The sequence below is a fragment of the Anas platyrhynchos genome, chromosome 5 (assembly GCF_047663525.1).
Source record: "Anas platyrhynchos isolate ZD024472 breed Pekin duck chromosome 5, IASCAAS_PekinDuck_T2T, whole genome shotgun sequence".
Lineage (NCBI taxonomy): Eukaryota > Metazoa > Chordata > Aves > Anseriformes > Anatidae > Anas > Anas platyrhynchos.
This window is the reverse complement of record NC_092591.1, coordinates 58,112,997-58,129,655: the sequence shown is the minus strand read 5'-3', so window position 1 is coordinate 58,129,655 and position 16,659 is coordinate 58,112,997. Positions and strand designations below refer to the sequence as shown.

At 33.6% G+C, this 16,659-nt stretch overlaps 1 protein-coding gene across 1 annotated transcript; it reads left to right on the top strand.

Annotated features, from left to right (window-relative positions):
- The first annotated feature begins 5,330 nt into the window (after positions 1-5,330).
- DCDC1 (doublecortin domain containing 1) lies at positions 5,331-10,418 on the top strand. Its single transcript, XM_038179616.2, is given in 5 exon segments — positions 5,331-5,393; positions 6,028-6,048; positions 6,051-6,142; positions 8,012-8,153; positions 8,624-10,418. Coding segments are annotated over 5 exon segments (531 nt in total). The 3' UTR covers positions 8,837-10,418.
- The last annotated feature ends 6,241 nt before the right edge of the window (positions 10,419-16,659 follow it).

Below are 16,659 nucleotides of genomic sequence, written 5' to 3'. Positions count from 1 at the left end.
AGCTTAAGCAAAGCTTCTGGTGTCTTTTCAGTTTCAACTGCAAGATACAGTTGGAAGGTCCAGCTATGCTGTTCTGATGGCTAGTTGCCGCTGCAAGTGGGAGGGTGATGAGGCAGCAACCCATTTTGCGTAACTCGTCAAAGGGATCAGTTGATACGATGCAGAGGTTTTGTAGCTGTTTTCAGGGCATGGAAAGAAGGGAGCAACAGATCAGTAGCAACAACCTTGGTTTATCACCTACCTGACCATTATAACTTGGTATTATTCCAAGTACGATTGTGTATTGTCTTTCTTCAAAGAGGAGAGATTTGGGGTTGTATCAAGTTCTTTGAGGACAGTATCCAATGCAGAAGGAATTGGAGAGAAGAAATCAAGCAGGATCTGGTAGCTGCCAAGGGTTACATAGTTGGGAAGATCAGTGGTATAATGAGCTTTCTACGTTTTTACATATATAAGGCTATAGTTTATTACTAAGAAAGATAAGAAACCATCTGATGTTTGAGTTCAGAGCAGATTATGTTACTTTTTGAGTAACACAAGGGGTATTTTATCAAGAAAAGATTTTTTTCCTTGCAAAGGAGCATGGTAAAATCTCCTCTTCCTCCTCTCTTATGAGCAGACTGTCTTATGACTGTCCAGCATGGATCAAGAGCCTTTTCTTGGCTTTCATGCCTGCTCCGATGTTGAACAGATGAGAGTATATTTTTTCCTCTGGTGCAGAGTCAAACACTTTTTTTCCATCTTTACCCTCCCTGCTGCCTGTCCCAGAACAGAGCGTCTCCTCTTTTCTTTGGCAAGCACCTACTCTGTCCAGGTGTGTAGGGGAACAGAGTTCTTCAGTGTAAATTGCCTGCTAACTTGAGTACCTGCTTTCTTGGATCCAAAACTATATGAAAATACGGCAGTAAATGGGACAGGGACAAACTGTTATACAAAAGATACACAAAGGAAGAAACTCCTTTTTGATGTGATAAGGGAAGACACTGTGAGAGTAAATGTTGTTACCCAGTGCTAAAAAGGATCATTTCAGCAGCTGTACTTTGAATTAATTTGGGTACATGTATGTGTATATAATCCTCTGAAATCTGAAAAACAGTAAATGCTACACCTATCTTCCAAAAAAAAAAACCAAACACAAGGAGGAGGATTCAGGAAACAGGTTGACAAGCGTCATCTCAGTACCTGCAAACACTATGGAGCAAGTCCACACAGAAGGCATTTCTAAGCATAGGAAAGAAAAGATCACAGTCCTTTGTACTTGTAAACAGCAAACAACAAAAATCTATTGAGTGTTCAGAAAAAATACCATATGGCATGTGCCACATGGATGCACAACCTATATTGGCAAAAGATGTGTGAGTAAAGCCATTGCAAGTTTTCACTCGTCATTTGTCAAAGTAAGATGTTTAATTTGCTACCATGTGGTAAGTTGTAAAAATATAATTGAGTAAATATTTTCTTAGCATCAGTCTGAGTCTAAAGATGATGAAAAGGAAAAACGTTTAAGATGTTTTTATACCTTCTCAATGTAATATACTCTCAGTTTCAGTCAGACAAAGGGAAAAATATCTAAAAACCCTACAGATGTGTTGATTTTCAATTTTTTTCTTTCTCTAAAACTTCAGTCTTTTTTCTGTTTGTTAAACTTCCTTACTGGATCCATCTACAGCTGACTTAGTGGTACTGGAATCTTAAAAAACATTGTCTTCTCATGTTTCTTCAGCTAGATAGTTTCTTCACTTAGATACCAGTTATTCCTCATCAGTCCCATGGCAGACTGGAATTAGTTACGGTGCTAATAATTGACTTCAGTCAGGAGGGTTCACTGGATTTTTGTACCAATAGAGGTTTTGCTTTCATGATTGGTTTTGATAATTTGGCAATTAGTGTCGGTAAAGTTTGATGTTTAGTTTTGATGTATATGCTGAAGGGTAGAAATCCCGTTGTGCCTGGAAAGCGGCAGTCAGGAACTGGGCCAAGTGTGATGGTGGGCCCAGCCAGTGTCCCGCTCCCGCAGGCCAAGCCAGGATTATGGGGCACCAGGTACGGCCTAGGGCACCAGATCACGCCTGGTGACAGGGGGCCGCCTGTACTGGGGCCTCCCCACGAAGCTGTCTGGCAGTTCCCGCAGAGGGAAGGAGGAGCTGCCCTCAGCTGCTCCATCGCAAAGCTGGCCCCCAGCCCAGCCCAAATCCCAGAAGGGGGACGCAACCAGGCCCCGTGCAGACATTTAAGGTCCTGAGGTGCTGCTACCCCTTTTTCTCTGCTTCATAGAGAAGTGTAGCAGCAGATGGTAGCCACTTGAAGGTCTGCAAGTATAAGTTGCACCCAACTTCCAATCTTTTACAGCTTTTTAATTGACTTATTATCTACCTAGCTAGTAAAACCATGGTACGATGACTCGATTATCAATTTCCTTGTGAACTCTTACTTTGGTTGAGGAAATGTACACTTATTTTTCACACTGTTTTCTTTTCCTTAGCATGGAAACTTAATTCCGAATTCCACAGAAATAGAGTATGTTTTGCCTGTTCCACATACTGAGAGAAAATCCCATTTCTCTGGTGTTTGAGGTGTGACGTGAAGAATACTGGGTGCTGTCTAGTTTCGTGGCTAAGAGTGATGAGTCAGTGAATGCTGTCACATTCTTGTGGTATCCAAAAAGTATTGTATAAACTTTTTTTTTTTTTTTTTTTTCCTGCATTAGGCATGAGTTGCCTAGTTGAGCAGTGTCGTCTTCTTTCTTCTCCTTGGGATACTGGAGGAAAATATTTCATGGCTTTCATGGTCTGGGATGACAGGGTTTCAGTGGGGGAGGTGAAAGAGAAAGGAGAAACAGTTTCTTTCTATTCATCAATTCAGAGATCTGGGATAAAATTTTCATTCAAGCCTTTGGCAAAATTCCCAACAATTTTAGTGTGATATGAGTTTCACACACAGCATGTATTTATTCTGTTGTTTCTTGGGATGTGCTCCTTTGAGAAAAGGTTGTAGTTTTCTAATAAACTGTTATTGGAAACATTACTGTGAGAGGAGATTTGGCTTTCCTAATAAAAGGAAAACAATCATCACTTTCTACTGCCAGCTCTTGTATGAGTTGAGAACAGTTTCGTTTACTTGGCACCACTCAGGCAGATGTGAGGTTTGCAGTGTTATTTCTCGAAGAAGGTCCTTCCCAAAGTGATACAGACTATGTATATAAAGTTAGCCCTTAATGGGTGAATATTATGAAGCCAGTTTCCTAAACATATTAAATGTGCAAAACCGTTAGGCTTTGCTTTGTGTCATATACATGATATATACTGTGGTACAATAAAATTGCACTTAGAATTTTCACAGATTTTATCATGATGTTAATATAAGCCTGTACCAGCAAATGTTTCAGGATTGTAATACTTGAAACATCACATTCTCGTATGTCAATATAAATAAATATTAATACAGTTATCTGGAGCATACATGCATGTAATGGAACAATAATATAAGTGCAAATAAATATGAAATATGGCTGGGGAAAAATGCTGTAACAATGCAAACAAATAATGAGTAAATGTAAGATATCCTTAACCCCTCCATTATAGTCAAAATCTGATATTGCTATTATTTTCATTTTTAATAGTAGATAAGTAAAATGCCTTTGCCATGTAGATAGTGCTTTTCTTGAGAAATCCAAAGTGCAATTACAAAAATAAAAATAATAAGGTAAATTTACATATGTAAATTTTAATGGGAGAATATTAAAGTAAATGACTATATCTTTTGAACAACTACTGAAAAAATATAAAGCAAAAAAAATGCTTGTCAAATATGCAGTATAAATAAATAATTTAGGTGAAAATGGATGACTAGATATAACAAAGAGACAACCAAATAATGAAGGGCTAAAGGGTGGTTGTTACATCTGATGTACTTCATTGTATATTGTAAGTAATTGCTATCCATAAAAAATTCCATGCCTTCTGTATAAGAAAAAGAGACAATTTGACAGGCAACACTAGTACTAAGCGACAGCAAGTACAAATCCTTGGCAACTGTCATTATCCTGCTGTTGAATTCACATCCAAAACTGTGTGATAACTTTGACCTGTATAGCTGTTGCTGAACCAACGTCTGTTAAAGTGACTATGGTTTTGACTTAGGGAAAAGAATATTTGCCATGTGCAGATTCATGTCTTAGAAAAACTGTATGGGCTGTTCACTTTTCTTTAGTATACTGTTGTTTCCTTTCTAAAGAAGAAATACTGAGAATTGTGCATTATTTAGGTAATAATGAATAATTATAAAATTTCACCAGAGTAGAGTAACAATTTTGATCTCTTGTGTATATATATTAAAAGAAAAATAAATCAGCACATAGGACTAACTGAAAGTAAAATTTCATAAAGAAATTTACAGAAAGACTGCAGTGGTTTGTCCATGAGTAAGCATCAGTTTGATTGCTTTTAGAAAGAAAATAGTTGTTAGAGCTCTTTAGGTTTTTAGTTTTCTTTACATTTCTTATCCTGTTAAATTTTTGGTAATCTCTTCTCCCTCTAACTTTATCTGGGCATCTTTACTTTGCAATAAAGATAAGATCACAACACTTTTGTGTTAGCAGCCAGCTAAATTTACCATTGACTCAAACGAAATTTTGCTTTAATAAGGAGTACCAAGCTGGTTTTCCTGACTATTAAGCACCATTTCATAACAGGTCTTTTATGAGGTTTCCACACATTAAGACCTTAATTTTATGGTGTTTAATCTCCAGAAGTATGGACACCATGGTTACATCTGAACTTGAGTTTTCTCAAAGTATAAAACAGTTGTGCACTGCAGGAGTAAGATTACTCTTGGTAACCGCATGCTTTCATTTTCTCTCTGAAGCCTGTTTCTCTGTTAGGGAGTTGGAGTGTACGTACAAGTACCCTAAAGTTTACATACACTGTAAATAGTAGATGGTGGTAAATTTTAAGAAAAAAGCTGAACAAGGACTGGGGATCAATAATAATAGTAATCCTGTAGATATGTAGCCCTACATAATATGTTCAGTCATAATACTAAAAAGAATTTTTTAGTTGAACTCCAAACTTTAGTATTCCAGTGTTCATGGTACTTCAGTATAAGGCTTTCCTAGGTATACGTACTGCAGTTCAAGCAGATAAATTTTGAAGTTCATATTTGTTGTGACCTCATTTTTGTAATTTATAGTGGGAATATTCTGACACTTAACAATTACTTGAATATGAAAGGAGAATGAGGACTTGACCTCATCCAATTCTGTCTTGATCTTCGATGCTGCTGTTGGCACAGTTATACTAGTGGTGACTCAGGTCTTCCAAAGATAGGATAAAATGAGATTGTATGATCTGCCTGTGGGTCAATATTCCATCTGTGTTTTTGAGCTGTGGTATAAGGTAATTTTGAGCCTTTAGTAGTAACCTCAAACTAAAAGTTGAAGGCTTCTGTTCACATTATTGTAATGTTTGAATCTTTTTGTTTTGTTTTCTTTTAGCTCTTTCAGACAATTTTATATTGATTGTATATGAAGGAAGACTAGCTAGCACAGACAATGCTAGTGTAGTATAGTATAGCTGAAATACCTCCCCTTAATCCTGTCCAACAGCACTGTATACAATTCCCAGTATGGCCCTAGCTTATGAAAAGATTAATTGAAATAACTGAATTGAGCTGAATTTGAAGAAACAAGAATGAGGGTGAAACTATGAACACAGTTTGATAAGGTATTTTCCAACTTCAATAAAGTTGTTGTATGCTTTTCATCTCCTTATAGTTGATCATTAATAATGTAAACTAGTTGAAAGACCAGATCAAAAAAAAAAAAAAAAAAAAAAAGATTTTAAGTATATTTATCATATTTCTGTTTCAGAAAATGTTTCTCTTTCTATGCAATAGCACTTCTTGAAAATACTGAAGGGAAGAAAAGCTCCAGACAACTTCTATTTGTCCATAACATGTCTGCAATCAGCAATGGTATCAAGAAGGTCAAGACTTCAAGATTTTTCTACACATCAAACAAAATAAGTTCAGAGCTGTGATGGAGTATCAGACATATAGACAGCTACAAATCAAGCAGTACAGACAATTTCTTATTATCACCATTGAAGAGAAACAGACCTGAAAGTGTTCCCGCAGGTCAACTAAGGTAATCAAAGTTCTTCTCTGTTGCTTTTAATCATGTCTGATGCAGTTCAGTCACCTTGTAATGATGATCTAGTTAATATTCTTGAACAGACCTTGCTAACTTTTATTAAGATTTCTTGACCTAACAGTTCTTACAGTATATGATTTTAAAAACTGTATTGATTTTAATCAAACATTTCTGAAAGACAAATAAAATGACAATAAAACAGGCATTCCAGTTTACTTTTCAAATTTTTAGTATGCATAGCAACGGGTGGGTGATATCCATCAGGTTGATTCTCTTTAAAGAAGAGGTTGATTCTCTATAATTAAGCCAAAAATTAAAAAAAATGGAAAAAAACAAAAGAACAGTTGGATTTTGCAATGTACCGTAAAGGTGACTAAAGTGAAGACCTGTTGAATAAAAGTGTATTTTAGTGTGTTTGATTTAGATGTCCTCATCAAAAGCTTTTTGTTAGTGCATTCTATTCTGAGTTGCTAAATTGCTGTTAACTTAGACAAATCTTGATGCTTGCATTTATCCAGATTTCCCCTCATTTGTGTGCAGACATGACCTCAGATAGAATATAAATAGCTCTATTTTGTGTGTGTGGGGGGGGGCGGGGGGGGGGGGGAGTTTATAGGGCTGAATCCAAAACCAGTATGTAGCTTAATATACTTTCCCCCAGTGAATGAAAATCTTAAACTCTAATAAATAAATAAATTCATAATTACTTTTTAAGGGGTCCATGTTCTGGCTTTCCATTCATATGGTTGAGCACTCAACAGAGAAGTAGCTATTCTGATACGATAGCATGACTTGCTTTAGAAACTCTAAAAAGAAGACAAAAAGGCTAGAATTATTAAGTGATCATTTCGTCATTTGAGAAATGTGGAAACTGTAAAATATGTAAGATTGTCACAGACCAGTATGCTTTAAGTGAAGTATCAGTTCAGCATTCACTGAATGAATGGAAGTATTGCAAAGGATGTTCATAGAATATAATTTAAAATCTTAGGCCTCGAATGAATTTTGAGTTTTGCACTCAACCTCTTGTTGTAGACTAGGACGGAGACCATATGTCACAAATGTTCTTGGTGAAGTATGAGATTTTATTATAAAACTACCCTCCCTCTGTCTCCTCTTCTTCTTTTTTTTATTTTTTTCTTTTCTTAAAATAGCCCATACAGATGTTATTTGTGGTATGAGCATTTAAGAAATGTTATGGTTTTTTTTTTTGTTTTTTTTTTACTGAGTATCAGTTTATTTAACTTTATTCTGCCAGCTATACTGAATATATTGTGCTATCTGGGAAACAGAAACAATTAACAATAAGCCCCACTCTGCAACCACTGTACAAGCATAATTGCTGTCAATTTGAAATTTTGTCTGAGAAGAGATTCTGACATCAGTTCTTACTTGTTGAACTAGAAGCAATAACCTATACGGTATGCCTTGAAAACACTTTTAAATTATATTTTCTTAGAATCATTTTTTTTTTAAATTGTTTACTTGCGCTATAGATTTTGAGAAATACTTTTATAATTAGTTAAGTGTTTTTCTTGTGAAATTCCTATGATACTTCATAAAAGTACTTAATGGTAGGGTTATGGAACTACTTTGAGTATTCTAGAAAGTTCCAAATAAGGTCATCTTGGGATAGCCTAGATTTATTTTGCTTAAAACAACCCAATTTATCTGTAGTTTCTATTTTTTTTAACTCATATGCTAGGAAATAAATTCTTATACTATGAATAATTTTAATGCCAATACATCCAGATTGTCTTCTTGCACAATTATAAAAGTTCCAAAAAAAGTTTACAAAAAAATAAAAAGGGTCAATAATATTTTATTCTTTTCTTAACATCCTAAACTGAATTTTTTCAACAGAATTAGCAGTGCTGTCTGCTTCTCTGTTTCAAAATTCTGGCACGTCCAGAAGGCGTTTGAAGTATCTGAAGTTATTAAACAGCAGCCAAATGTAATCAAAGTCATAGCTTACAAGAATGGTGCAGGAAAGATCTTTGCTAAAGTTTCTCTGTGCTTAATTAATTCCGGAACCTCTAGTAAAAGTTTTCTTACATGCACAATTACAGCTTTTGCTCCAAATCCTAACAAAAATGCTTTTTTCCTTTAATGTAAACTTACATGAAACTATTCTTTCTTTTTACACTGTTCCTAAAACGTGACTTGTTAAAAATTCTTATAACCACTAAGTGAAATAAACTGCAGAAATACAGAAGTGAAAAATGCACAATGTTACTTGTCATTGAAAGGCAAGAGCACAACACTTTTAAACCAATCCTTTTAAGGGTATATGTTTTTCTCATCTTGTTATCCCATGACTTCTGGCAGTAATCACTAAAACACCGAAGGACCTATAATGCTGTTAATTGATTGGTAAATTAGTTGAGAATGAATTTCTGGTTTTCTCCTCCCACCCCCTTTTTTTTTTCTGACTAAATATTGATCATAAAATAAAATAAATATGTTTGTAATCAGCATTCCTTACCTCTTGTATTCATTTAGCTGCTGGAGGAGTGCACTGAAAAGCTGAACCTGAATATGGCTGCACAATGAGTGTTCTTGGCAGACAGCACTGAAGAACTAGAACCTAAAGACATACCCCATGATGCCGACATTTATTTTTCAGTGGAAGAGACCTTTACAGATCCATTCAAAAGAATTAAAGGTAAAAAACAAAAACAAAACTGAGAACCCCCAGCAAATGGCTTAAGGGTTGCAATTAAAAATGATTTTCATCCTATCTTTTTGCATGGTTTAACAAAACTAATGTTTACTCATTTACAGCTCAGTAAGAGGATAATGTGCTTAATGAAAGAAAAATCTACTGACAGCCACGTTTATTGCCCTTCATTAGCATTGGTACTTAATTTAATATAGATCTGAATAGACATTAGGGAGCCTGCAGGAGGTTAAATGGTGAAAATGTAAAGAGATTATTGAATTTACTGTTTAGTTTCAGTGACATCAAACAGACATAATTAATTAAGCATATTCCACTAGTAAAAATAATCCAGAATGTAAGATTGGATTCATTAATGTCATTATTTTAAATTTTTTGGAAGTATAATCCATCAATATGGAATATCTACTTTACCATGCTTTATTAATTTTGAATTGTTCAGTGAGACCATTATTAACCATTTTCTTTTCTTCTGATTCCTTTACCAATCTGGTAATTATGTTATATTTTTTACGAGGGGAAAACTATTCCTGAATCATTCACGTTTTAAATGTGAATGTAAATCATTTTCTTGATCATATGTTAAGATCATTAAGAGATTTCTGAGGTTTCTGCAACAAATTTGTGGCATTTTAGAACATTAACTTAAATAGAATTTGGTATCAAATTGAAGATGCCAATGATTAGTTCAAGTGGAATTTGTAATAAAGAACCTTTAATTGATGTAAGCTAATATATTATAAAAGCAAAATGATTATTAGGACAGTGTATGTGTGGGTAGAAGCAATTATAGTGAAATGTCTACCATTATATCAAACAGTCCAATTTATATAATGTTGGATTAGTAAAATGAGTGCTATATTTTTAAAAATGTTAGTTACAGCAAAGCAGAAAATTAGAAGAGAAATAATTCAACTAGTGAGCTTATTTTATATGGATATTATATATGTTATATATACTCTTTACGCTTTCAGGCATGCTTATTTTCCTTACATACTTTCTTTAGACATGAGTCTTCGGTTTTATTTTTCTACGTAATTTTTGAATAACATTTGTTACCTTGGGAAGTATTATGAGACATTAGTGTTAAATATTTCATTCTGAATTTGTAAATATTGAAACAAAGACTGTTCTTTAATTATTTCACATATATTAATATTTCTTAATGCAGATAACATTTCAAGATACCTAGATAGTACTTAAAACGGGCTATTAGCCTCAGAAAATGACTACTACGTAGCTCTCTGTATATCCATAAAAATCTAATATTAATTAGTAGAGATTTTATCATCTAAGTCCTGTAATTAAAGGCACAGTTTGCATATTTGTGGAGGTATTCATGGGTGAAACTTATGTAAGTAAACCTGTGTCTTACATCATCAATTTTACACGTGATAAGCTGTTGTTGATAGTGTGAAAATTATTGTGAGTTTGATACAGATGATCCATTCACTGGAATGGCTATAGTGAATGAGCTATATATTCAGTAAAAGGCACAAATCTTTGTGTTTATTCTTGCAAAAGTGTCTGATAACATTGCTATTTGTATTGTACAAATCACTGAAATAATACTATTATTGTAGCATTTCTCTGTGGGTACCACTATAATTTGTTACTATAGTTTCTTCTTGCATATATCCTAGTGTTATGATAGATTTTCAAATTCATTAAGTGAGTCTTTTTTTCTTTCTCTCATTTTCCTTTTTCAAGCCAAGTTCAAAACAAAAACTTCTGTGCTTTGTCTGCATATCTTTGGCTGTGTTTCATTGTGACATGCACTGCTGTTCTTTTAGCACCAAAATGTTGGCACATGTTACTGAAAATTTCACACCATCTCTTGCTGGATCAGCAAGCTTAACCTACCAAAATCTGGTGTTGTTGAATGGTTTTTGACTGATAATCAATCTTTTTGCTGCTCGACAGTTGTTGCTGGGACACAGACTAGAGCAGGTGGCAGATGTGCCTTGTCTTTTGAGAAAAGAAAGAGTAGGTGAGCTTGGGCACAAAGTAGCATATTGTGTGTCCATTAAAAGGGTAAGTATAACAGGAAAAAGTCACTGCGGCAAGTAGAAAAGACACCAATACCAGAAAATAGGCCTTTTAATACTGTTTACAAGTGTAGAAAATGACAGTTAATGTAGAATTCCATGTGCTCAAAAATCAGAACTAATGTTCATTAATTCTCTATATGACATTCCATAGTACTTTTTTTTTTTGCTTATATTTTTTTATACATATATGGTAATGTGGGTCAAATATATATATAAACTTTAAATTAGTTTCAATATATTGAAGATTTTAGAGATATATGAGTATACATAGGGACATACAGTGTGTATTTTATATTTTCTTTCTCCAGCCCAAGACTGGGAATACAGCATAGAGTAGTATGACTTGTCAGTATGAACATACTGATTGCTGCATTTAAATTCTTAACACATAGATAACAAGGTCAAACATCAGTATCAAATCCTTTTTGCGTGGGAATGGGAGATCAGTGATAAATTGTAAAGTCCCAGCCCTGCAAATATGTACATGTGATCACATAGAAATCAGACTTTTTATGTATATAGTTACACATAAATATTTACAAGGTATTTAAAACCTTTGTTGAAATCTGTATTTCAAATACTGAACCAGTCACAATGTGGTGGTTCAAGAGTATAACATCTTGTGTGTGCCTTCATTGCTTCATGCGGTACAAATACCTGCATAAATTGACATTCCCAGAGAATTCCCAGAGAAGTTGATAGCTTCGTCCAGCTTATTTGGACTTTACTCACTTTCTCATCTTTCTGATATATTAAATTGACATTTGGGTGAAGTTAATGGGGATACAGAGATAATTTGTTAAATTTTGTCATCTGAGATATAAAAAATAATAATAAAGCTGTCACTTTTTTTTGATTTGATTATCAATCTTTATAATAAATACATGTGACATATCAGTTAAGGTCTTATTCCAATTGAAGTTTAGGAAACAAGAAGGTACCAAGCCTCAAGCCTTTAAAACGTATTTGGGGGGGGGGTATTGTGAACTAGTATGTTGCAGAACTGTGCCAAAGATTTAATGTAGTATGTTGTTCCATATAATTTATATATTGTGAAGGCCAATAATCATGTTTAATTAATTTTCATTGGATATATATGGAATATCATGTACTTGAGTGTTTGTTTGCAGGCAATTGTATATCTAACAGTTACTGAACTTGAAAAAATATTGGATGTTCTTATTTCTTCTTTTTAATTCCTCTTGTTTATCCTGTCAGCTCTTATAGTACTTCCACACCTCTTTGTACTTGAATTTCAGGTGTCTCAGCAGTGTACTGCTTTGTTTTTTCTTCATTAGCTACCAATTTTTTAAACAGAAACTAAGTTCTTTCAATTTAATTTAATTCCATTAAATTAGCATTTAGCAACCCTGCATGATAAAAGAATCACTTGGCTATTGCTCTTTCCTAAAGGGTTTGTGCATTTAATCAGCCATGCTGTTATGTAAACCATGGCCACTTGTAAGCTTCCACTCAATAATTTTTAAGTTTCTGTGTTAGCCATTCAACTTGATCATGCTTTGGAGGTTACTGAGTTGGAGATAAAGGAGCTTTGGGTGATTGATCAGTTATGGATTTAGACTGCAATACAAAACCATTATGTTCAGGTCTCATTCACTCTGTACTACTGAGAGTAACATCAGTGATTTCTGCAGGCGTCTTCAGAGTAGTGAAGTTCAGTATTTATATATTTATATGACTTATACGGACCAGACCTCCACTGACTATAATGGGGGCTAAGATGTGCAGATCACATATAGGTAATTTACATGTAGTAGACAGCTAATTTAGCTGTGTTAATCTTAAATTGAATCAGGTCCTAAAGACAGCATTTTGGCCAAAATACTTTTATTGCAGTTAATAGTGGATGAGTGTACCTTTTATTTTATTTTCTATTCAACAGTAATTTTTATAAACATTTAAACCTTTTTTATCATGATCTAACAGTTCTGACATTGTGTTGCTACTGTCTATGAACACTAGATGTGGAAACAATTAGTAAATAAAAGTTCACGTTTTTACTAGTTTGCCTAAATATCTGTAATCCTCCCTTTAGATTTATAGCTGTAAGATGTATATGTTTGCATTATTGTATGTTAAAAGTGAAACTGAACTACACCATTTAATAGTTTACCAAGACAGGTTCCAATTGACAAGAATGTTTGTGAGTACACTTAAAATAAGACTTCCTTTTCAGTAAGGAGTAAGTGTCAGTTAAATGATTGATTCTCCCCATTCTGATTATTGATTGATTTGGAAATGTTTCACTTCCAAGCATAAAAATAGTATAGTGTTTTTTCTTATCAATATGTAAAAACTGAAGTTGTCATGTCACATTTAATTTTCAGAAAAACAAAAAACTCTAAGAATTTAAAGTTCATACATTTTATTACAATTTTTCTTGTAATTACTGTATTATATACTATCATTTAAATGCATATGTACTGGAATTTTGATATGAAAAAGGAATATGCTATAAAATATTCCTAAAAGTATGCAGAAATATGCATGTCATTGTATCAGCTCATTTGACTTATAGGATAAGATTTGAACAGTGATTTTTTGTAAGCTATAGAAGTTCCTGAATCAAAGTGGAATTGGATACTTTACTTAGACAGGAGCTTGAACATATCACAGAATCACCTAGGTTGGAAGAGACCTCCAAGATCACCGAGTCCAACTTCTGACCTAACACTGACAAGTCCTCCACTAAACCATATCCTTAAAGCTGGAAAGGTAAAAACCCTGCTCATTGAGAGACACGTCAGTAGAACGAAGATTATTCTTAACTGATGGTTGTATAACCATAATAAATGTTTGTTGTCAGGCTTTAACTTTATTTTCCAGACTTGGACTTTACTCTTCTGTGCATTAACCTTAGTGGATTCTTAAAGAAATATGAGAAGCCTTTGTGGCATACTTTAGCTTGATGATGTTATTAGTTTGTAAGTAAATTTTCCACCATGACAGGTTGACCACACTGATTTCTTGGAGTGTACAATAATCTTTATGGAATGAGGATGATGACTTAACTAGAAGTTGTAGATTGATAGCCAAAAGTGATAATATGTTTATATATATATACACATACAAACATATTGTGTGTGTATAAAAGTATTGTATGTGCTATCTTCTTTATACACACGCACAGACACGTACATATTTGTAAAAACCAAGTAACGTTTTATACAGGACAGAAAAACTATACAGGTCAGGACAGAAAAGTCACCGAAGCGCTTAAAGTCAGCAATACTGTAATACAACAAGAATAATGCTATTTTCTAGACTGGAAAATTACTTTCCAAATTTAGCTTCAAAAAATATATTTAGAATTAAAAAATGGAAGCAATAACATACAGCAAACAGAACGTAATTAAATGTGAAAAGTACAGCTCTGTTTAATCAGTAATTGAATTTGACCTAAGACCTTCCCAGAGGTATCCCGGAAGACAGATCCAGTGTAAATTCTGAGACATCCTTATGCATACAAAGAACCCGGGCTTGTAATAAAGTTTTCTCTGTACCTTCACATAACATCAGCTAACGATCTTGGCCTGTAGAACCTTTGTCTTAGTTTCTTTGTTTGCACTAATCAGGAGTGTTAAGATGAAACATTCTTCAAGAAATGCAAAACATCGAGATCCGTATCCCTGCTAATCTACAGACTGCAGTAAGAATCTATTTAAAGTAATTTTTAATTGAATCTCTGACACTTGATATAACTCTCTATAACAAAAATTGGTTGCCAGTCGTGCAGAATGGAGAAGTCTTTCCCAATCCAGAATAACACAATCTTCCAAGCATTATCATGCTAATTCAGGAAAAGTAGAAGTTCAAGGAAAGAAAAGAGAGGAATGGTGACTAAGAGACAGTCTCTCACGTGTCTGCCAAATGGAAGAAAAATATTTGCATTGTAAACTATCAACCTATTAATTGAATTTTGGGCTAGGATAGAGACAAAGAGCCTTAACCCTTCATCCAGTCTCTAAATGTTTTTAGCATGATGTGTTGTTGATGCAGTCTCTTCAGGGCTCCTTATTCATTCTGTTTCGCATTTACACTTGCTTAATTCCCCAAATAATTTCAGCTTTACTTGAGTGTAAATAAGGGAAGAATTCATATGAAATGACATGGACACATGTTAATTATTTATTTTAAACTAACACCACCAAATTTTGGATTTCTTGAAACAATTTTCATTGCTTCTGCACTGTTCATATAATCATAGGAACTTTTGCTTAACTTCTAATATTGATTCCATGTTTAACTTGTAAGATTAGTGTTAGCAGTTTTAATTGCTAATCGTATATTTTCAGTTATTTCACAAAGTAAAATGTACACTCGTTTTTAAAGAGAATTTAATTTGACTTTTGTGAAGTAAATTGTGGATTTTAGATTTCTGTCATGCAAAACATTGTGGAAAACATTCATCATTCACTCATGAAGCTAAATTTATATTTGTGCTTTGGAAAAAGTGTGTAAAAGTATTTTCACAACCTGGGGGTCTTTAATAGTTTAAATGGACACTAATACCATGACCTCTTTCTATGAAGAGTTCATAGAAAACTTCAGGGCAAGGGGATGAAATATTTGATTGGCAGAAAAGATGGGATGTTTGTAATTTTAATCAAATTTAGAATTAAGACATACTTCAAATAATATGTCAGACTAGTGTTAGTGAGTTTAAACTCTAATGACAACTGCTGTCATTATTAGTTAAATATAGCAATTGTGCCTGTGGTAATAAATGATGACACTTCAGAACATGTAGAAACAACAAAACTCTCAAGTATTTAAAGAAAAGGGAGTGACTGTAAACTTACCTAAACACAGGAATGTGACCTGGGCATAATATATTTCCCAAATACAGAGACATCTGTGATTTGTACAAAAGATGTAATTGAATGCAACTTTACATGTTGTTACTACTAGAATGTTTATATTTTAGGGAACTTGGGTGCTCATTCTTATTTCGTAAATATATTTCAGAGAATGTTGCATTTATTACACTGAAACAATTGTATTAGTATATAAGATGAATTGTAGATTCACTTCTCCATTACTCTCCCTTTAAAATGTATCACTCAATTTTCAGAATTTTATAAATGTTAGCAAAGAAAATTATGTCCTGTTTTTAGTAGATTAAAATATAATTTTTTTTTTTGCAGACTAAGTTTTTTTTATTCATGAGGTTATCGAAGTTGTATTAGGTATCTGTTACTATTTATTTATGTCAAGGTGAGAGGAAAGGGGAAGAAGTTAAAGTAAAATGTATGCGTATATATAAATAATATTAGTACATAGCATAAAATATTGCTGTATTTGGAATACCATTTGGTAGTCCCTTTAAGCCTATAAGTCTATTCTGTTTTATTATAATGTGAAGAAAGTTTCTTATAAGTCTGTAAGTTTTGTCATGCAATGATGGTATAAAGTTATCATGAATGAAGGAGGTAGGTGTTGGGAAAACAAAAAAAAATGAATTAGTGTATTTTGAAATAAGTTCATTGTAATAGGAAATACATGTAACATAAACCTGGCCTTAGACCATGAACGGTCTGGTCAGTACTTCGGGAATTTCAGATTAAAATTTATGTGCTTTATGAATCTGTGTTTATTATTCTGAAAGTGGTATTCTTCATACTTATTAGCAAGTTTCTATGTCATCATATCATTAAGAGGCCTTTTGCTCCAGGAAGGGATTCCATGGTATAAGAATTTGAACTGTAACTCTGCCATTTTGAGATGATTAAAGATTTGCAACCGCTTTAACTAGCAGT